At 39.7% G+C, this 22,532-nt stretch overlaps 1 protein-coding gene and 1 pseudogene across 2 annotated transcripts in view; one reads left to right on the top strand and one right to left on the bottom strand.

Annotated features, from left to right (window-relative positions):
* SLC9A7 (solute carrier family 9 member A7) overlaps positions 1-878 on the bottom strand; it is a 144,523-nt gene extending 143,645 nt beyond the window's left edge. The window contains exon 1 of the mRNA XM_079123558.1: positions 412-878. Within this exon, the coding sequence (XP_078979684.1) occupies positions 412-739 (328 nt within the window). The 5' untranslated portion in view covers positions 740-878. The remainder of the gene's footprint in view (positions 1-411) is intronic.
* LOC306651602 (large ribosomal subunit protein eL15-like) lies at positions 738-7,630 on the top strand (annotated as a pseudogene). Its single transcript has 3 exons — positions 738-826; positions 1,093-1,266; positions 6,966-7,630. The product of its transcript is annotated as a large ribosomal subunit protein eL15-like (transcript).
* The last annotated feature ends 14,902 nt before the right edge of the window (positions 7,631-22,532 follow it).

Raw genomic sequence — 22,532 nt, 5'->3', positions numbered from 1 at the left:
CCTTCAGCCCTTGTCCCCACCCCTGTGTGGTGCGGTCTCCAGGAAAGTCAACCACCTTTGGCTCATGCACACACACTATGTAGATCTGAACTGGGGTGGGGAGGGGGGTGATGGAGAGGGGCGCAATAGAGACAGAATAGGGCGAAAGGAACTGGGCCATCTCTATGCCTTTCACTTTCCTTGGTCCCCACTGAAGAAACGTCGAAACGGAGTGGACTTCTTTTTAAGGGTGGTAAAAAGCCAGAAAATGCAAACAGTTGACCTTGGGAGCACACACCGTCGCAGCGGGAAACGCGAAAGAAACCAAACACGTTGGCAAGTGAAGGGGGAGCACCGCACAGCGCTGGGAGGAGCGCAGCGGCCCCGCCGCTGGAGGGATGTAGGGGTGGGGGGTGCGGCAGGGGTGCTCACCATAAATCATGGCCAGTCCGGTCTCGTGCAGGAAGCGCACCCGGCGGTGCTTGAAGAGCCAGATGGTGAGGATGGTGAGGGTGAGCAGCAAGATGAAGGTGAGCAGGCTCACGCTGTCTTGCCGGTGGCTCTCCTCTGCCTCCTTTTCAGTGGCTAGCTCCTCCATGGCGCTGCTGTCCTCAGCCGCCGCCCCAGAAGAGGAGGCCGCGGCCCCAGCACGCAGCCCCCGACCCAGTAGCAGCGGCAACAGTAGTAGCAGCAGCAGCCGTGGCGGCAGCGCCCGGACAGCCCGCCCAGGGCCGGGACGCGCCGCGTCACCAGGCTCCATGGCCCCAGGGCCGCCCGCGCCTCCTCCACGCGGGTACCAGCAGCCCGCGCCGTCGGCGGGTTCCCGCGGCGCCGCGGACTTGCGGGAGTAGCCGTGGCCGCCGCAGCTCCTCCTCCTGCTCGCGCCGGGCTGGGGCTGCGCCTGGAGCCGCGCGGGGGAGGGGCGCGCGCAGTGCGCAGGATCCCCAAGCACCGCCCCCCGCCCGCGCACCTGTTCATCCCCCAGCTGAGCCGAGCCGCGCCTCGAGCCGACCCGGCAGGCGAGGCGGGGCCAGCTGTCGCCTTCGGGTCCACAGGCGGGTCGCCGGCCCTTTGCCTGTCTGCTCTTGACCAGGTCTTGGCGTACCTGGCCAGACTGTCTGGGGTCGCCGCCGCGCTGCCTAAACGGGACGGCAGAGGTCGCCTGCTCCTGGCAGAAGCCAGGAGCATCAGCTTGGATTTGCTCGCCGCGCGGTCTCTAGTCCTGTCTTTCGTGCCACCGCAGAGTTTGATCTCACGCCAGTGTGCAGCAGCTCTGGGCCCAGTAAAGTGGGAGCTCTGAGGGAACCGAGGAACCGCGAAGTCACATTACCCCCTACACCTCTTTTTTTCTCTCCTCTCAGATCGCTTTCCATCTCTTAGGACTCCCCAAAATGTGCTAGGCTTCATTCAAACCTCTGTTCTGGTCTGGCTCAACGTGAGGACTGATGAAGGTTGAAATCCGGAGAGGGCGTTGAAATACCTCCTTCATTACTTCATTACTGCTGCTAACTCTCCCCCCCCCCCCCACCCCGGGGAAGAAGTTTGAACCAGAAAGAAGGGAACACACCATTCCGGATAGATGAGTACCAGGTAGCCCTAAGGCAGGATTGGTGGACCAATGGGAGTGGGGGTTACACTGATGACCCGTTTATGTTGACTTCCTGGTAGCTCAGGGAGTCTGAATCTTAGGACAAAGCACAACTCTGAACAGATTTATGAACTGGCCTGAGAGCACGCTTTTTGAAACAAATCTTTAGGAATTAGAATTTTCAATCCATCTTGTCTCTCTGGTCAAAGAAGGAAAGAGAAGTCAATTATTGAATTCCTGATGCCTAGCACCATGGTCATAAGTGTTTATTGAATCATTATGAAATAATTGCCACCAACTCTCCTTGTTTTCTGTCCCAGAGGAGTTTGCATTTTTAAGAGGTTTCATTGAAGAAGATACAGAAGGTATTCAGATCACTGCTGCCTTCCTGGGTTTCTTCTAGGTGAACATTCTGCCAAGAGTGCCTAGTGCCCTCATTATGACAGGGAAATCTCTTCATCTCTATTTTGGTCAGTGCCTTTCCCTACTCCTCCAAACTGTCACCCAGCCCCTATCAGAAAAAAAAAAAAATCCAAATAGGGTTAGAAGTCCTATGCGGGTTCGAGTGAAACTGCAAATACTAAAAACCCAGATGGCCACAGAAAAAATTAGACAATAATGGGAGATTTTGATCTAAATTCAGGACACTTATTAAAACCTGTCTTTGCTGAAAACTGGTCAAATCAGTCGGAATATTATGCCCTCTTGAACTTCCAGAAGTCAAGGACAGGATTTTTCCCTGTAGCTGACAGTGAGGGCAATGCAGAAGCTACCTTAAAAATACAGAGTTTTTTTGTACTTGGGGCAGATTGTATTTTCCAAAAATGGGCCACAACTGTATTTCCAATCCTAGAACCTTACCACACTTCATCAAGAGATGGCATCTATGTTCCCTCCCTTTGAACTTACATAAACCTTTGGTACTATCTCAAAGAATAGGAAGTAGTAATTGATGTGATTTGTGAGGCTAAGTCAGAAAAGGCAGTCTAGCTCCTGTGCGTGTGCCACTCTCAGTCTCCACCCAAACACTCTCCACTTACTCTGGAACCTTGGGCTTCAATGTAAGAAATCTAGTTACCTTGAGCTGCCACACTAGAGAAACCATGTGGAGAGTCCATCCACCAATAGAGGCAGATGTCACAGGAGCCCCAAAGTTTTAGTGTTCCCAACCCAAATGTCACACATGTGAATTACTGAACCTCCAAATTATTTTTTTCCAGTCACAATCTTACTGTAAATATATAAGGCACAAGCAAGAACCATCTAGCTGCTGGGCATGGTGGCATGTGCCTGTAATCTCAGTGACTCTGGAGGTTGAGACAGGAGGATTTCAAGTTTGAGGCCAGCCTTAGCAACTTATCTCAAATTTAAAAATAAAAAAAGGGCTGCAGATGTGGCTCAGTGGTAAAGTGCCTGTGATCCAATACCCAGTGCCAAAAAAAAGAAAGAACCAAAGAATCTTCTAGCTGAGCCTAGTCAGCACCTGAACCTGTGAGATAATGATTGACATCATTTTTAGTTAGGGTTCTGAGTTTGAAGGTGACTTCTTCCACAGCAGTAGATAATCAAAAGAGTAATTATTATAAAAAGTAGTCAAGTCAGGTAGAACATGAAAATCCCTACCTGACTTTTCATAAATATACACCAAACACTCCATTAGCTATACATCTATATGCAAACTAACTTATATAATACAGAGATTTCTGATTCCAGTTAACACAATAATCTTACTCAACCCATCCTCTCCCAATGAATGCAGCTATAAAACCTAAACAAAGCTAGGCATGTCAGTTATGTGCCAATAGTCCCAGCTACTTGGGAGGCTGAGACAGGAGGGTTGCTTGAGCCCAGGGGTTCAAGACCAGCCTGGGCAACATAGTGAGACCCCCATCTCAAAAAGAAAGAGAGAGAGAAAAAAATCCTTAAGAGACTGCCTAGAGCAGCTCTTTATAGAATTTGAAAAGTAACTGTGCTAGGTAACTTATGAAGAACACCAGAATTTGAAGTAGAACTTAACTGGTGGTGAGTTTACCATTTTTTCTTCCAGTCTACACCGAACTGGACCCAAGGCAACCTGAAACCCAGAAGAGGACATTGACATGGACAGAGAAGGTTTCAGGAAGAACAGGAAGTAAGTCACCTAATGTTCAGAGAAACTCTGAGAAGTGCCATTTTTCCTTTTTTATTCTCAATTCTCTTAAGACTTAACCAATAAACAGTGCTACGTGGCAGCTGAGTCAGTGACGATGGAGGACACAGTGTCCACAAGCATTCAAAATGCCAAAAGAGGGGAAACTCTTTGGAGTGGCTGTGATCCTAATGACAGTGACTGCCATAGGGGCCAAGGGCAGATGCACTTCTTGGCTTTGGCTCATGGCCTGACAGCAGATCCCAGAAGGCTTGGCATTCACTACCCTCAACCACCGTCAATTGTGCATTGATGAGGTCAGGGTGCCCTGTATGTATTCTCTTGAACAGCTGCAGTAACTTATCTCTGGTCCAGGGCAAAATGCTTGAACTGAGTACACCTAAAGACAATTAGCATTCCCACACATGCAACTAATCAATAAACAAGCTTCCTTCTTTTGTTCAGAGCCAGCCAGACATCTTCTTGTCAGAGCTGTGTCTCCCTTCTTAAATGGAAGCCCCAATTAAAAGTCTTGCCTGCCTACTTACTCACCTGACTAGGATTCATTACCATCATCATCAAGTCAAAAGATCCCGGTGTCCTGAATCACCAAGACAATGGGGGCAAACCCTCAATGATATTTTTTTCTCTCTCTGCCTTTCTGCTACCTGGCACAAAATATGGGCAAAGTTGCAGTAAGTACATGGCAAAGAAGAGTAAATAAAATCCCCAAATTCTTGCTAATAGATCAAGAGGGGAACTCCTAGAAATCACAAAGTACTAGAGAGATTGTGGAGAGGGAGAAACTCAGGAAAACAAGTCCATAAACGTGTTTACAAACTTCTAGGTTCGCCTTGACCTTTCTCATGGATCTGATCCTAAAAATACTGCCAAAGATTGTGATAACTGAACTAAAAAACATCGCTACCCAAGTCCTAGACTAGGTACTGGATAAAACACGTATAGGATAGATCTAAAGAGCACTGCAAAAGTTTTGAAAGCTGATTTGACTTTGAAGTGATATCCATAAAAGGGAGATCAGAACTTGTGATCTAAACCCAATCATGTTGATAGACTATAACAAAAATACAAATATTCCTCTAGAGACTACAAGTTCTCATGAATATACAAAATATCCAGGATAAAATTTCAAATTATTCACCTGAAGAACTTAAAAAATCTAAACTTGGGTGGGAAAAGGCAATTCATAGACACTGATGCTGAGACAACACAAATGTTGGAATTACCTGAAAAAAGAAATTAAAGCAGCTATTATAAAAATGCTCCAACAGGAATGGGGTTGTGGCTTAGTGGTAGAATGCTTGCCTAGCATGTGTGAGACACTGACTTCAATTCTCAGCACTGCATATAAATAAGTAAATAAAAGTAAAGGTCTATCAACATCTAGAACATATAAAAAATAAAAATAAATAAAAATGCTCCAACAACCTGTAATCCCAGCAGCTTGGGAGGCTGAGACAGGAGGATTGCAAGTTCAAAGTCAGCCTCAGCAATTTAGTGAGGTCTTAAGCAGCTTAGCTAGACCCTGTCTCAAAATAAAAAGAATAAAAATGGGCTGGGGATGTGGCTCAGTGTTTAAGCATCCCTGGGTTAAATCCCTACTACCAAAAACAAACAAACAAAACAAAATGCCCCAACAAGTAAAGACAAAAAAATCTTTAAGTGAATATGAAGATTAAAAGTATCAGCAAAGAAGAAACCATAAAAGAAATACTAAATTTATATTTTAAAACAGAAAACCGTAATAACTGAATTTTAAAATTTTCAACAAAATTCAAACTGAAATTCAATTAAAACTAAAATTTTTACATGGGCACAATAGAAGAATGGAAATGAACCACTCCTTGGTATTTATCCTAAAGGATCAATCATACTATACTATTATACTATTAATATTGTACTATTCATCATCATACTGTAATGATACATGCATACGCATGTTTATAGCTGCACAATAGTCAAACTATGGGAACAGCCTAGTTGTCCATCAATGGATGAATGGATACAGAAAATGTGGTACATATACACAGTGGGGTCTTATTCAGCCATAAAAAAGAATGAGATTGTGCCATTTGCAGGAAAATTCATGAAACTAGAGCCCATTATGTTAAGTGGAATAAGCCAAATTCATAAGGCCATTGGTACTATGTTTTCTTTCACATGAAAGGAAGCTAGAGAGGAAAAATAAAAAGTGTAGAGGTGGATCTCATGAAAATCAAAGTGAGATCAGTAGAATAAAAGAAAGGGATCAGGGAGTGAGAGGAGGGCAGAGATTCTGGGAAGTCAAATTATATTGTTAGATTGTGTACATGAATGAATATGTAACAACAAATCCTATAATTTTGTACAACTGTAATGCACCAATAAAAAATGTGAGGAAAAAAAGAATGGAGTGAATGAGCCAGTAAATTTGAGGATGGATCAATATAAGTTATCCAGTCTGAGCAATAGAGAGGAAAAATTGAGAAATAAATCAACAGAGCCTCAAGAACCTGTAGAATAATAACAAAATAATTAACATTTTTTGTATTTGGAGTGTGAAGGAGAGGGAAAAACATGGTGCAAAACGTATGTGAAGATATAATAACCAAAAACATTCCAAATTTAGCAAAAGACATAAAGCTGCAGAATCAAGAATGTTGGCAAACCCCACACAGGAAAAATCCAAAAGAATCGATGCCCAAATATAGCATATTCAAACTGCTGAAAAGAAAAACTAAAAAATTTGCAACTCCACCAGCAATGTAAAAGTGTGCCTTTTCCCCCACATCCTTGCAAACATCTATTGTTGCTTGTGTTCTTGATAATAGCCATTCTAATTGGAGTAAGATGAAATCTTAGAGTCGTTTTAATTTTCATTTCTCTAATTACTAGAGATATTGAACACTTTTTCATATATTTGTTAATTGCCTGTATATCTTCTTCTGTAAAGTGTCTGTCCAGTTCCTCGGCTCATTTATTAATTACATGAATGATATGAATCTACATCGTGCACAACCATAGAAACGAAAAGATGAATCAAAATGCAGTCTGTAAAAATAAAAAAGAAATAAAAAAGAAAAACTAACAAATTATCCTTAAAGCAGAAAGATAAAAAATTACATTTCATATATAAGGTAATAACAATTTGAATGACTATGAATTTCTCATCAGAAACCAAATGGATCATTAAAAAGTGCAAAACATTTTTGATGTGCTCAAAGAATTATCAACCCAAAATAAGATATACAGCTTTCCGTCTGACTGCAGCCATCAGGTGATCCAAGATGGGTGCGCGTACAAGTACATCCAGGAGCTGTGGAGGAAGAGCAGTTGGATGTGATGCGCTTTCTTCTGAGAGTCCTCTGCTGGCAGTACCGCCAGCGCTCTGCGCTCCACAGGGCCCCTCGCCCCACCCGGCCAGATAAAGCGTGCAGACTGGGACACAAGGCCAAACAAGGTTATGTCATATACAGGATTCGTGTGCGCCGCAAATGCCCAGTTCCTAAGGGTGCAACGTATGGCAAGCCTGTCCTTCATGGTGTTAAACAGCTAAAGTTTGCGCGAAGCCTTCAGTCTGTTGCTGAGGAGCGAGCTGGATGCACTGTGGGGCTCTGAGAGTCCTGAATTCTTACTGGGTTGGTGAAGATTCCACGTACAAATTCTTTGAGGTTATCCTCATTGATCCATTCCATAAAACTATCAGAAGAATCCTGACACCCAAGGGATCACCAAACCAGTCCACAAGCACAGGGAGCTGCGCAGCCTAACATCTGCAGACCATGAGAATCATGGTCTTGGAAAGGGCCACAAGTTTCAACACACTATTGGTGGTTCTCCCTGTGCAACTTGGAGAAGGCGCAATACTCTCCAGCTACACCATTACCACTAATATAAGTGTGATGTTTGTAAAATTCATACCTAATAAACAATTTAGGACACTCAAAAACGATAAGATATACAGTAAAAGTAGTTTCCAGGGTGAAGAAATTAATCATTATGACACAATCAATTCTATACAGTATAAGAGAAGCAAATACTTCCATTTTATGACATAAATATTATGCTGATATGAAAATCATACAGACAGTTGAAGAGAAAGAAGCTACAGACCTCTCTCATGAACTCAGATATAAAGATCCTCAATAAAATATTTACAAATTAAATCGAACAGTGTATAAAAAGAAATATACCTGCTAACCAGGTGGTGTTTATCCTAGGATTGCAAGGGTGATTCAACATCAGCCAATCAATGCAATCCACCATATTAACTGTCTAAAGAAGAAAAATCACATGATGATATATTCACTGATGCAGAAAAGCATTTGACAAAATGCAACATCCATTCATGATAACTTTCAGCAAAATAGGGCAGATAAAGAACATAGCATCATTCTTAAGGTGGGGGACTGAATTCTCTTTACCAAAATCAGGAAAAAGGCAAGAAAATCCACTATTACCACTCATATTCAATGTTTTACTGGAATTCATAATGAGTGCATAGGGCAGAAAAAGGGAAACACAAGGCATAAACATAGAGCAACAATTATGACATATAAATTTCAATGAAATACTGGCAAAACAGAACAAAAACAGAAAACAAAAAGAAAGGAAAATAGAAGTCTCAAGGGATATTTGAAAATTTCTCCTATCCTTAGATGACATATTGTATACTTAGAAGATTCCAAGGAGCGAGAGTCCCCTCCCCTCTCATTATTTCCTCAGGTCCCAAAGAGAAGGAATGGACACCCACCCACTGGGGACAAGGCTCTCGGTTCCATAATCTGTCAGTGCCAGTAATGAGGTGAGCAACCCCTAAGAAAGTAAGGAGACCAAGACAACCTTCTGCCTGATGGAAAGGAGGGGAGAATTTCCCCTCCTGAGTTTTTCACATGCTGTGGAAATTTCCTGCTATCTCATTTCAACTAACTGCAAGCTTTGGGAGACTATTTAGCCTGTATCTTAGCATTTTTATCCTGCACTTAACCATCTTAGTGTATAATAGGAGCTCAGTAAACACTGAATGACTGTACAGACAGATGGAGGAATGTATGAATTTCCTCTTCTGTTACCTAGAGAGGGTGACAATGGCTGCCGACCCTCCTCTATAAAGTATGCATATTCTGCTCCATTATTAAAAGAAACCCTGCATAATTGGGCTCTGTTGTCACTCCTAACAACAGAGAAGACCATTTTCCCTGTCATTCTTCAAAAAAAATTGTGAATAATAAGTTCATATGGATTATTAAAACCCCATCTCTAGGAGAATCATGCTGCAAAAATGAAAAAAGAAGATTCCAAGGAAACTATAAAATCCTAGAACCAAATAAGTGAGTTTAGCAAGATGTCAGGATACAAGACTGGCAGATGAAAGGCAAATATATTTCTATATACAAGCAATGTGCAACTGGAGATGATATTTTTTAAATAAATCATTCATAATAGCAGAAAAGAAAGGAAATATTTAGATATAAATGTAACAAAACATGTTCAGGATCTATATGCTGAAATGAAAGAAATCAAAGACCTAAAATGAATAGAGACACATCCCACGTTCATGGATTGGAAGACCAAACTTAGCAAAGATGTCAATTATCTCCAAATTGATGTGTATATTTAATGCAACTTGATAAAAAAAATCCCAGCAAAAGTTTTAGTAAATATAGACAAGGCAAATCGAAAATGAATAGGAAAATCAAAGTGACTAAAATAGCCAAATCAATTTGTAAAAAGAACAAAATTGGAGGCCTCACAATACCCATTTAAAACTCAGTATAAAGCTAATATATAAAGTAGCAAAGATATCAAAGGAGGGTGTTATGAGTAAGGAATACATATAGATAGGTTGATAGGTTGATAGGAATACATATAGATAGGTTGATAGATAGGTTGATTGAATCCAAAAATAAGTTCACACACAAAATTGATTTTTTTACAAAAGTGGGGAAAGAATTCAATAAAAAAGTACATTCTTTTCCAAAACATGGATTGAAATTAGTGGACATCCATATGCAAAAAGAATCTACCTTGAACTGAACTTTATGTCTTCTGCAAAATAATAGTTTAAGTAGATTATAGATATAACATGTAAAAATGTAAAACTTTTAGAACAGAGAAAATCTTCCTGACCTGAGCTAAGCAAAGAGTACTTAGACATAATGCCAAATACACAACTCTTTTGTAAAAAAAAAAAAAAAATTGACAATTGGAATGCATTAAAATTGAAAGCTTTTGGCCTGGCATGGTAGCACATGACTATATGTAATCCCAGTGGCTCAGAAGGCTGAGGCAGGAGGTTTGCAAGTTCAAAATCAACCTCAGCATCTTAGAAGACCTTGTCTCAAAATAAAAATAAAAAAGGCTAGAGATGTGGCTCCATGGTTAAGTACCCCTGGGTTCAATCCCTGGTACCAAAATAAATAAATAAATAAATACATAAATAAATAAAAGCTTTTGCACTACAAAATATGCTTTTAAGGGAATGAAAAGATGTACTTCTTGGACAGGTAGAATTAACATTGTCAAAATGGCCATACTATCAAAAGTGCTATACAGATTTAATACAACTCCTATTAAATTCTAATGATGTTCTCCATAGAAATAGAAAAAGCAGTCACAAAATTCATTTGGAAAAATAAGAGCCCAGAATAGCCAAAGCAATCCTTAGCAAGAAGAATGAAGTAGGAAGCATCACAATACCTGACCTTAAGTTCTACTACAGAGCTATAGTAACAAAAGCAGCATGGTATTGGCACAAAAACAGACATGAAGACCAATGGAACAGAATAGAAGATACAGAGAAAAACCCACATAAATACAGTTATCTCATACTAGACAAAGGCACCAAAAACATTTGTTGGAGAAAAAATAGCCTATTCAATAAATGACCCCAGGAAAACTGAAAATACATATGTGATAGAATGAAATTAAACCCCTATCTCTCGCCCTGCACAAAACTCAACTTAAAGTGGATCAAAAACCTAGGAATTAGACCACAGACCCTGTACCTACTAGAAGAAAACATAGCTCCAAATCTCTATCATGTCAGCTTAGGAACTGACTTCCTCAACAAAACTCCTAAAGCACAAAAAGTAAAATCAAGAATCAACAAATGGGATGGTATCAAACTAAAAAGCTTCTTCACAGCAAAGGAAACCATCAAGAATGTAAAGAGAAAGCCTACAGAATGGGAGACAATCTTTGCCACCTGGACCTCAGATAGAGCATTAATCTCCCAGATATACAAAGAATTCAAAAAGCTTAATACCAAAAAAGCAAATAACCCAATCAATAAATGGAACTAAACAGATACTTCTCAAAAAAGAAATATGAATGGTCAACAAATATATGAAAAAATGTTCAACATCTCTAGCAATTAGAGAAATGCAAATTAAACCACACCGAGATTCCCTCCAGTCAGAATGGCAATTATCAAGAATACAAGTAACAGATCTAGGGTTGTGACTCAGTGGTATAGTGCTTGCCTAGCATGTGTGAGGCACTGGGTTCAATTCTCAGCATCACATACAAATAAATGAATAAAATAAAGATCCACCAACAACTAAAACATATGTTTAAAAAAAGAATACAAGTAACAATAAATGTTGGCATGGATGTAGGGAAAAATGTTCACTCATACATTGCTGGTGGGACTGCAAATTGTTGCAACCACTCTGGAAAGCAGTGTGGAGATTGATCAGAAAACTTGAAACGGAACTGCCACTTGACCAAGTTATCCCACCAAAAGGACTTAAAATCTGCATACTACAGTGACACAGTCACATCAATGTTTATAGCAACTCAATTTACAATAGCTAAGCTATGGAACCAAAGTAGGTGCCCTTGAACAGATGAATGGATAAAGAAAATGTGGTACATTTACACAATGGAATATTACTGAGACATAAAGAAGAATGAAATTATGGCATTTGCAGGTAAATGGATAGAACCGGAGACTATCATACTAAGTGAAATAAACCAATTCCCCCACCAAAAAAAAAAAAAAGACTGAATGTTCTCTCTGATATGTGGATGCTAACTCACAATAAGTAGGGTTTGGGGGGGTGGGAAAAATTAATTTATTGAATAGACAAAGGGGAATCAAGAGAAAGGAGGAGGCTGGGAATAGGAAAGACAGTAGAATGAATCAAACATAACTTTCCTATGTTCATGTATGAATACATGACCACTGATACTCTACATCACGTACAATCACAAGAATGGAATCCTAATTAGAATAAGTTATACTCCCCATATGTTTAATATGTCAAAATACACTCTACTATCATGTATATCTAAAAAAATTAAGAAATAACAAATATATGCAAAAAATCACTAGATTAAAAAAAATCAAGTACTGATTTAGAAATAACACTCCATGTGCTTTTACATTGGCAAAACAAAATAATATATACTACTTTTAAATGCTAATCTTTTATAAACTACCATATTTGGTTCAAAAAACAAAACACTCCAAACTTAACAGACAAAACTACAGCTATGGAGAATAGATCTTTCATTTCAGGGGTTAGTAGAAGGAGGAAGGTATGAAGGGAGATTTGGGGGGCAACAGAGTTGTTCTGTATCCTGATTGTAGTGGTGGTTTTATGAATCTGAACATGTGTTAAATTCATGGAACGTTAAACTTTATTAAAAATAAAGTTTACTGTAAGTTAATTTTAATAACTCCTCCCTGTCATGTGTTAAAAAATCATCTGATTAAACTTGGACGTTCTCCAATTTTATATTAGTTCAAGAAGAGAGTGAAGGCCTCAAGAAACCCAGAAAGCTCTGCCCTGAGTTCAGTTAGTCTGAAATGTTTTAGGATGTAGCAAGTGAGGAGAACTGAAATCTTAAAGTCAGTCACTCCCACTATAAATTCTGTAGGCATAAACATTAGCAGCATGGTTAGGGACTTGTTTGGTAGAATTAGAAGTGTCCAAATAGAGCTCTGTGATAGATTTTTCCAAATAAGTTGGGGAGTTAATAATGTATTCAAGGTTTATTATGAAAAAAACACTGAGTATTTGCAACAGAGAAAATGTAATGCAAGTAATTGGTTCTATAGGTGATAGAAGAGCTGAGACACCAACTAGGGGACAAGATGTTTCTAGAGATTAGCACAAAGAAGGCCCTCGGCTGGAAAGACAGACAGGAGGGAGTTTGATAATTTTTATTTCTTTCTCCTTCCAAACTTGGGATTGGGTCACATGAGAGAAGCTGGCACCGCAGCAGGCTGTCATGGTAGATGCTATCCATCTACCATGGGACTCGTGGGAGAGATGGCAGGCAGCCAGACAGGGAAAGGGCTTCCTTCTTTCCTGGTCCTTGGTGTTCTTGTCTGCATTGCTTCACAAGCACTAGTTTGCTCCGATATGCAGCTTCTTTCAGCCCTTTCAGAGCCAGCCTTAGCAGCAACCAGACCACCTGAGGGGCCCTAATATCAATTCTCCAGGGCCTCACTCTACTCTGAATCCATAGGTTCTAGTAATCACACGTCTTCCCTGTTCTCCCAACCTTACAGGTAGTAGTTGCCCCACGTAGTTATTATCCCTGAGTTCTCTCAGAGTCACCTTTTTACTCTCTCAGTTTTCCAATACCTATGTAACCAATTTCCTATGTTAACCTTCCTCTGTGGAAACCTCTAGTGATTCTGTTTTCCTGACAATACTCCAGTCTCTGGAAACTTCAAGCATAAAGCCAAAGGGCAAGCAAAGGTAAAACTGACCCTGAGTTCCTCATGTTTCTTTTGCCTGTTCTTACATTATTTGTTCCTATGTTTGGGTATGAAATCACAATTCCTAAGCAAGGTACATAAGGCTTAGGGAGAATTTTGCTGGTGGTTCCTAGTATTTCTTCTTCTCTTCTTGTAAACACAAGGAGGATTACATTTTCACCTCTTTGAAGTTCGGGGTGACTTTATGATTTGCTGTAGCTGATGAAGTAAGAGCAAAAGTGGTGAATCTCACTTTGAGGCCAAAGTACTTAAGGGCAGATGCATGATTGTCTGTGCTCTCTCCACTGTCAGTGTTGAGTACTGAAGCCTCTGGTTGGGGTGGTCGCATTCTAAGGCAGACAATGTGTGTATAACATGTTGTCTGGGAGATAATTATTATTATTTTATTTTAAGGCTTCTTTGAATTGTTACTACAATACAGTCATCCTCAGTTTCCACAGGACACTGGTCCCAGGATTCAAAATTTGGAGATTCTCAAGTCTGTTATAGAAAATGGTGAGTATTTGCTTATAACCCATGCACATCTACCTGTATATTTGAACTCATCTCTAGATGTGTTATGGTTTGGATCTGAAATGTCTCCCAAAGATCCAAGTATTAAAGACTTGATCCCCAGTCCATATTGGGAAGTGGTGGAACTTTTAAATTAAGAAGTAGGTCCAGGACAGGCATGGTGGCACACACCTGTATTCCTAGTGGCTAAGGAGGCCGAGGCAGGAGGATTACAAGTTCAAAGCCAGTCTCAGCTATTTAGTGAGGTGCTTAGCAGCTCAGAGAAACCATCTTTAAATAAAATATAAAAAAGGGCTGGGGATGTGGCTCAGTGGTAAAGCACCCCTGGGTTCAATCCCCAGTACAAAAAAAAAAAAAAAAAGTAGGGTCAGGGTTGGAGAAAGTTAGGTGATTGGGGGAATACCCTTGAAGGGACTATTGGAACTCCTATCCCTTCTTGTCTATCTCTCTCTTTTTCTCCCCAGCCACCTAGAGGTAAGCAGCCTCCACCACCATTCTCTCTGGCCATGATGTACTATGCCACCACAGGCCCAAAGCAACAAGGCCAAGTAACCATGTACAGAAACCACTGAAACCATGAGCCAAAATAAACCTTTCTTCCTTTAAGTTTTTTATCTCAAGTATTTTGTCACAGGGATAGAAAGCTGACTAACACAAGATGACAATTCCTAAAGCAATGTAAATGGTATGGAAATAGTTGGTATGCTGTATTGTTTAGGGAATAATGACAAGAAAAATGTTTGTACATGTTCACGACAGACACAACAATCTTAGGCCTAACGACATAGTACATGTCATCAACAAATTAGCATTTTATTTTTTTATCAGAATATTTTCAATCCACTGTTGGTTGAAGCCATGGAAGCAGAACTCAGAGATACAGAGTCTTGGCTGCATAATCTCACCTATCTTGATGAATACATTTGTGATTCTCCCTTGCCTACCTCTCTAGATTAATTTCTAGCCACTGCTCTTCCTCTCTTACTGTTCCCTAAGTACATCAAGATATATTACATCTTTGAGCAACAACATATGCTCTCCCTTTTGCCTTATCAATCATTTTGACCTGACACTTGCTGCTAGCTTTTCAAAGTCAAGTACAGATGCTATTTACTCCAGGAAGCCTCCTGAATCTGGTTTTGGGATGCTTCCTGTATTTTCCCCTAATAGCCCATATTTACTTCTAATATGATACTTCCAATGTTGTATCATATTATTTGATGATTTGTTAATATCCTCACTTTACATTAAGCTCTTTGAAGGCAGGGACTGTGTTTTTTTGTTTTATTTCATTGTTTTGTTTATTTATAGCTCTAGCCAAACAATACATTCAGCACAATGCCTGGCACATAGTAGATGTTCAAGAGGTATTTATTGAAATATTGAATTTTGGCCTGGTAGAGCACTTGCCTAGCACATTGAGGCACTGGGTTCAATCCTCAGCACCACCTAAAAATAAATAAAATAAAGGTATTTTGTCCATCTGCAACTAAAAATATATTAAAATAAAATAAGAAAGAAATGTTGAGTTGGGTGTGGTGGAGCATCCCTGTAATCCCAGCAACTTGGGATGCTGAGGCAGGAGGATCATGAGTTCCAAGCCAGCCTCAGCAACTTAGCAAGGCCGTAAGTAACTCAATGAGACCCTGTCTCTCAATAAAATACAAAAAAGGGCTGGGGATGTGGCTCAGTGGTTAAGTGCCCCTGAATTCACAACCTAGTACCAAAAAACAAAAAAGAAATGTTGATTTTATATTAAATACATAAAGTAGATGATCTAAAATATATATATATAATATATATAAGAAATATATATATATGTGTGTGTATATATATATATATATATATGTAATACAATTTAATTGGGAGTCATTTTGAGCATTCTGTATTTTCCCAAGGAACCTCACGTGGATTCTTGATCATCTACATTATTTACAATTCATATCTTAGTTATCGTTCCCTTTTGTCTAATATCTTTTCTGCTCCTGCCTTACATTTGTTGCTCTGTCTCTATGGAATATATGTCAACATTCACTTAGTTGATCTGTGTTGGTAAATATGGATTATTAAAATTCAGTGCAATCCTGGGAAACTCGAAGAGTTTAAATATCTTTTATATATTTAGTGCCATAATGCACCACATAATATGTTCCAAGTTAAATAAAAGTTACTTTTAAATACAAAAGAAAAGGTTTGGTTTTTTTTCAGCTGCTTATCATCCCCAAATCAGAGCTACTCATTTTTTATTCTAGTTCCAAAGACCAAAATCCGCTCCTGACTAAACTGCAAAACAGTCTCAATTCAGATTCTCTAGAACAAAAGCAAAGTCATTTCCAGACACTTGTAGTTTTGTTTTGTGTTTCTCATTCTACACATCAAGATTCCTCTAAATGTGAATCATTTAAGCAAAGCCTTGGGAAACCTCCAGATTCTTTTTTAATTATCTTAAAGTCCTTGGGAAATATTTTAAGCAAATGTTTGTGAGAATGCCCTTATTATCATGATATTTTAAAATCAAGAAGAGCCTATTGGGAGTTCAAGATACTCCTTTAAGAGTTAACAAACACTTCAAGTTTGTACCTTCTTTCTTCCTGCCTCTGCCTCACTACATTAAGCAAAATGTAGGTATTGCATTTTTCAGCTTTTTTTAGCATCCTCCAGATTTGGGCTTCCATCCAGAGCTCCCACTGCAGTGCACCACTCTGTGAGTTGATGACAGGAAAGGTCAAACAGCCCCTGGAGAACCTTATTGAATGTGTTGACTACCATAGGTATAAACAGATGATCCTTTTCTGAAACTAAGACGAGCAGAAAGACATGGGGAATATCCAAGCACCATCACCTTCATGTCTGTACAATTGCATGCAGACTGTATGTTTATGATTCAGTAGCCATGATAGAAAAGTGCTACCTCAGACCCTATTCAGGGGTAAACTGCAATATACCTTAGGTGTTCCTTCTGCAGATATCATCCTTCTTTCCCTGGTGGCTTCAAACTTCTGATTGACATGTATGGGAAAACTGATCACTTAGAGGGAACTTGGCAAGTTTATTAGAAGTACTTTTGCTCTAAGTAGCGGAAACCTGCTCCTTATGGCTGCAGCAAATAGGAGTTTATCTTGCTCATTTAACAGGCATTCTCTCTGTAGGAAGTCACCAGAGCAGGCTCAGTGTCTCAAAGATGTAAGAACCACATCTCCTCATAGCTAAGCTGTTGGGGTTGAGAGGCCACTACTGCAGCTCCAACAATCAGGTTTCAGAGCAGGAGGAGCATGAAGGATCACTGCAGCCTCTCTCCTTTCATCAAGAAGAGCAAAATAAAGAATGATAAAATTATGGCATTTGCAGGCAAATGGATGAAACTGGAGAATACCATGCTAAGTGAGATAAGCCAATCTCAAAAAACCAAAGGACGAATGATCTCGCTGATAAGTGGATGATGACACATAATGGGGGTGGGTGGGGGCAAGAATGGAGGAAGGAAGGACTGTATAGAAGGAAAAGAGGGGTGGGAGGGGTGGGGGGAAGGGAAAAAATTACAGAACGAATCAAACAACATTACCCTATGTAAATTTATGATTACACAAATGGTACACCTTTATTCCATGTACAAACAGAGAAACAACATGTATCCCATTTGTTTACAATAAAAAAGGGAAATATGAAAAAAAAGAGCAAAATAAGCCAGGCACAGTGGCACATGCCTGTAATTTCAGTAGCTCAGGAGACTGAGGCTGGAGGATCACAGTCCAAAGCCAAACTCAGCAACTTAGCAAGGCCCTAAACAACTTAGAGAGACCCTGTTTCAAAATAAAAAATAAAAGGACTGGGGATGTGACTCAGTGATTAAGCTCTGCTGGGTTAAATTACTGGCACAAAAAATTAAAAGTTCAAAATATTAAAATATTTGCCTGCCTATCTTCATGGTGCCAGGCTGACTTCTGCTTGGGTGTCAGTGACCAGAGTGTGATTTGGTGGCCATCACCTCTGACTGTAAGAAAACCTGGGAAAACAAGGAACAGGTTTGTCACAAGTGGCTTAGTACAGTTGGGAACCATTGCTTAGGCAGAGAACATTACTGTTTCAAAGAAAATCAAGGGTCTGTTTAACATTAAAGAAAGCAAGAGATAAAGTCTGCCCCAGGGGCATTACACTCAATTATAAGGCAACCAATTTGTGCCAAAGCCTTTGGTTAGAATGGTCAGGGTGGGATGTATTGCACCTGGTCAGTGAGAGAGTTCTCCCATATTCAGCCATAAAAAGGAATGCTACGACATAGAAGAACCTCAAAAACTTTATGCTAAGTGAAAGAAACCGGACACAAAAGTCATATATTGTACGATCCTATTTACATGAAATATCCAGAATAGGTAAATCTATAGAACCAGAACACAGACTGGTGGTTACCAGGGGCAAGAGAGAAGGGGAAGTGACTGCTTAATGGGCTTGGGATTTCCTTTTTTGATCATGAAGAGTGCTATTGCACAAAATTATAAATACACTAAGTGCCACTAAATTGTACAATTTAAAATAGTTAATTTTATGTTATATGAATTTCACCTAAATAAGAGTATTCTCTTCTGCTGAAAAAAGTTAAAGACCATCTTTATGCAAATCAACTTTGTACATCATTTTCCTTCAACTTTTACAAACCCACCTTGGTAGTAGTAGTTTCAATAAGAGCTACTTACCTGCAACTGGAGCAGACAATTAGTCATGCTCCAATATCCCCTTCTTCTATCCCTTTCTTCCTTAGTTGATGTACCCAGCAAAACAACCAAACAAAAACAAAACAAAACAAAAAACCCACTACATTTCCCAGCTTCTTTTTCAGCAAGGTACGCAACCATGTTACAAAATTCTGTTAAGCAAAATACGAGTGGAAGCATTGGGTAGGTTTTCCAGGTAGGATCCTAAATAGTTCAAGACATTTTGTTCTTCCCTTTTTCTTTCTTTCAGCTTGCAAAACAAATTTGATGACTATAGCACTACCAACCAACATGGACCATGAGGAAACCTTAAAGATGGAAGCCACACACTGAGGATGGTAAATAAAAAGATAAGAGATGGAGCCACAATGACAACTAGAAGATACCACCCTATTCGTGGAGAGTGTACCTCCAGATCTCCTTGAGAGAAATGGAAGAGAAAAATTCTATCTCATTAATTGTTGGAGGGAAGATATTGTTATTTGCAGCCAAACTTACATAACAAATACAGCTGCATAACTTTCTCAGATGATTCTTATTATTCTTTTACTTATTGAAGAGAGTACAGCTCAGAACAAGAGTAACATATTCCACCTCAAGGGAAAAATGGGCCTATCTACAGGGCTTTAACTTTTTCCATAATAGCTGCTACCACCACTTACCTGATCTGTCTGATGGATGTATCAAGTACAGATTTTTATCAACATACCTCAGAGGTCATAGGTTGGTCAAACTCACTTCATGAGCATGTTTTATTTGGCTAGCACACTTATTTGTTATTAATATTGTTCTCTTTATTTTGTATTATTGGTGCTTGAATATGGTTAGGGGCATGCATTCTCCAGTTTCCCACAATCCTTCCATTCTATTTTCTCACACTATTTCACAGGTGTACAGAACCCTCTGGTCTCCTGAAAGCATTTGTGAGAACTATCCCTTGAAATTACTCTTTCAACCTGGGACTCTATAATTAAAGTGGACTTAGTCAAGAATGTCTGAGGTTCCACTATAAAATGAACCTAAGTATAAACGTATTGATAATAGACAATAAATAATATACCTCAGATGTTAATTTGTAATTTATCTCCGTTAAGAACTTACTCCAATTAGAATGGCTATTATCAAGAATACAAGCAACAATAGGTGTTGGTGAGGATGTAGGGAAAAAGGTACACTTACACATTGCTGGTGGGGTTGCAAATTAGTGCAACCACTCTGGAAAGCAGTATGGAGATTCCTTAGGAAACTTGGAATGGTACTACTATTTGACCCAGCTATCCCACTCCTCAATTTATACCCAAAGGACTTAAAATCAGCATACTACATTGATGCAGCCACATCAATGTTCATAGCTGCTCAATTCACAATAGCTAGATTGTGGAACTAACCTAGATGCCCTTCAATAGATGAGTGGATAAAGAAACTGTGGTATATATACACAATGGAATATATTCAGTCATAAAGAAGAATAAAATTATGGCATTTTCAGGTAAATGGACGGAGTTGGAGAATATCATGCTAAGTGAGATAAGCCAATCCCAAAAAAACCAAATGTTTTCTCTTATAAGTGGATGATGATACATATGGGGTGGGGGAGGGGGTAAGGGAAGAATGGAGGAAGGATGGATTATGTAGAGGGAAATGAGGGGAGGAGAGAGGGTGGGGGGAAGGAAAGATAATGGAATGAGACAATTATCATTACCCTATGTATATGTATGATTACACAAACGGTGTGACTCTACTTCCTGTACAATCAAAGAAATGAAAAGTTGTATCCCATTTGTGTACAATGCATTAAAAAATAATTTAAAAAATAAAAACTCTTAGGATGTGATTAGGGAAGTGTTTCTGTCTTAATTCTGTTGAAACTTCAACTACAGTGTCAGAGTTGGTATGTTTTTGCATCAGGATTGTGTTAGTCAACTTGTTGTTATTGTAACAAATATCTGAGATAATCAACTGATAAAGAGAAAAGGTGTATTTTGGGTCACAGTTTGGAAGTTTAGTTCATGGTTGGTTGGCCCTATTGCTTTTGAGCCTGTGACAAGGTAGCATAACATGGCAGGTAACACATGGTAGAGCAGAGCTATTCACCTCATGGTTAGGATGCCAATGAGAAGAAGAGGAAGAAAGCAGAATCCCACAATCCCCTTTGAGGGTACACTTCCAGTGACCTAACTTTCTCCCACTAGGCCCAACCTTTGTTTTTTTTCATCTTTAAGGTGTGCACTTTTATTGAACTGGTCTCAAGTCAGTGTACAGCTAAGCCCTGGCTGCCTCCACACCTCAGCCCACTCTCAGGGAGACCAAAAGCCTTCATACATCTCGAGTTGGGGGACAAAAATGGGGGTCACGATGGCTGACCATTAAAAAAAAAAACAAAATAAAAAGTATGAAGGCAAAGATTTAAAAAATTTGCATTACATAATTTACACAAAACCAATGCTGTCACCTCCCCTGTATGGACTCAGGGGAGGACTGTAGGCCCAACCTCTTAAAGGTCCCACCACCTGCCAACAGCACCACAAAGTATTACTTCCACTGCAAAGCAAGCTTCAAACCATCCTGGATTCAAGGACTTCCACCTTTTTTTTTCATTTTATTGTAAACAAATGGGATACATGTTGTTTCTCTGTTTGTACTGACTTCCACCTTTTGATGGAAGTAGTTGCAACTACTTCTGGCCATCTCTGCGATGCATGACAACAGTTAGTAGGTAACATTTTGTATTCAGAAGGAAACAGGTAATAAGAATGAAACCAAATTAATGAAAATGGCAATGGATGAGATATTGGCTTGGGAGAAGCCAGTGGTCAGTTTGGGTTTGATTGGGGTCCTCTGGCTCTAACTTGGACAATGAAGAGACTGGTGGCATCATTTAGAAGATGAGTATTGGGTATCACAAGAATACCCAGAATGAGAAGCAGTGCTGATGGTCAATCTGACCAGGTCATATCATTAAGAGTGTTCAGATTAACCTATTACAGTTCTAAGCTCTTGCTCTTGCATGCTCAGCCTTTATAGTGTGCTGTAAGTATGAAACATTGTCATCTGCTCATGCATGAAATGAAATAACACAAGAAGTGGAAGGGTTACCTCCGAGTAGCAGTATTTGTTGCTCTAGCAATTAAAAAAAAACCTTCACTGTTTTTAGGTAGCAAAGAAATAAAGCACAATGTTTTTTCCAGTTTGAGGCCTGCATCTGGGACTTTGAACTTGCTGTTGCCTTTCCTTGAATGCCTTACCACCCTGTCTCTTTGCCCCACCCTAGTTTGACTCTGTTGCATCCTCCACGTTAGTTTACATGTCATCTTCACAAGGAGATCTTACCTGATGACCTGATTTTTAAAAATTCTTTCTTAGCAAATTTCATAGTCTATTGCTATCTTGGTTTGTCCTATTTATGTGTTTATGTTTCTCCGATTACATTAAAATTGAGCTTTGAAATCAGAAATAGTATCTCTTTTGTTCACTCCACACAGGGTCTGGCAGATTATAATTGCTTAATACATATTTGTTCAATGAAATTAGACTATTAGATGCCTGGAGATAAAACACAAATGATGAGCCAAGCGGGGAGGTGCACACCTGTAATCCCAGTGGCTTGGGAGGCTGAGGTAGGAAGATCACAAGTTCAAAGCCAGCCTCAGCAACTTATTGAGGCCACAACCAACTCAGTGAGACCCTGTCCCTAAATAAAGTACAAAATAGGACTGGGGATGTGGCTCAGTGGTCGAGTGCCCCTGAGTTCAATCCCTAGTACCCCCCCCCAAAAAATACAAACTATACTCTTTCTTAGGCACTATCATAATCTGCTTTACTATGATGAGTTTAGAAATAGATATCATATAAGGCAGATTGTGATCTTCAAGGTGTTTT

This window comes from Sciurus vulgaris (genome assembly GCF_902686455.1).
Source record: "Sciurus vulgaris genome assembly, chromosome: X".
Lineage (NCBI taxonomy): Eukaryota > Metazoa > Chordata > Mammalia > Rodentia > Sciuridae > Sciurus > Sciurus vulgaris.
The sequence above is the reverse complement of the archived record's forward strand: the minus strand, read 5'-3'. Positions and strand labels throughout refer to the sequence as shown.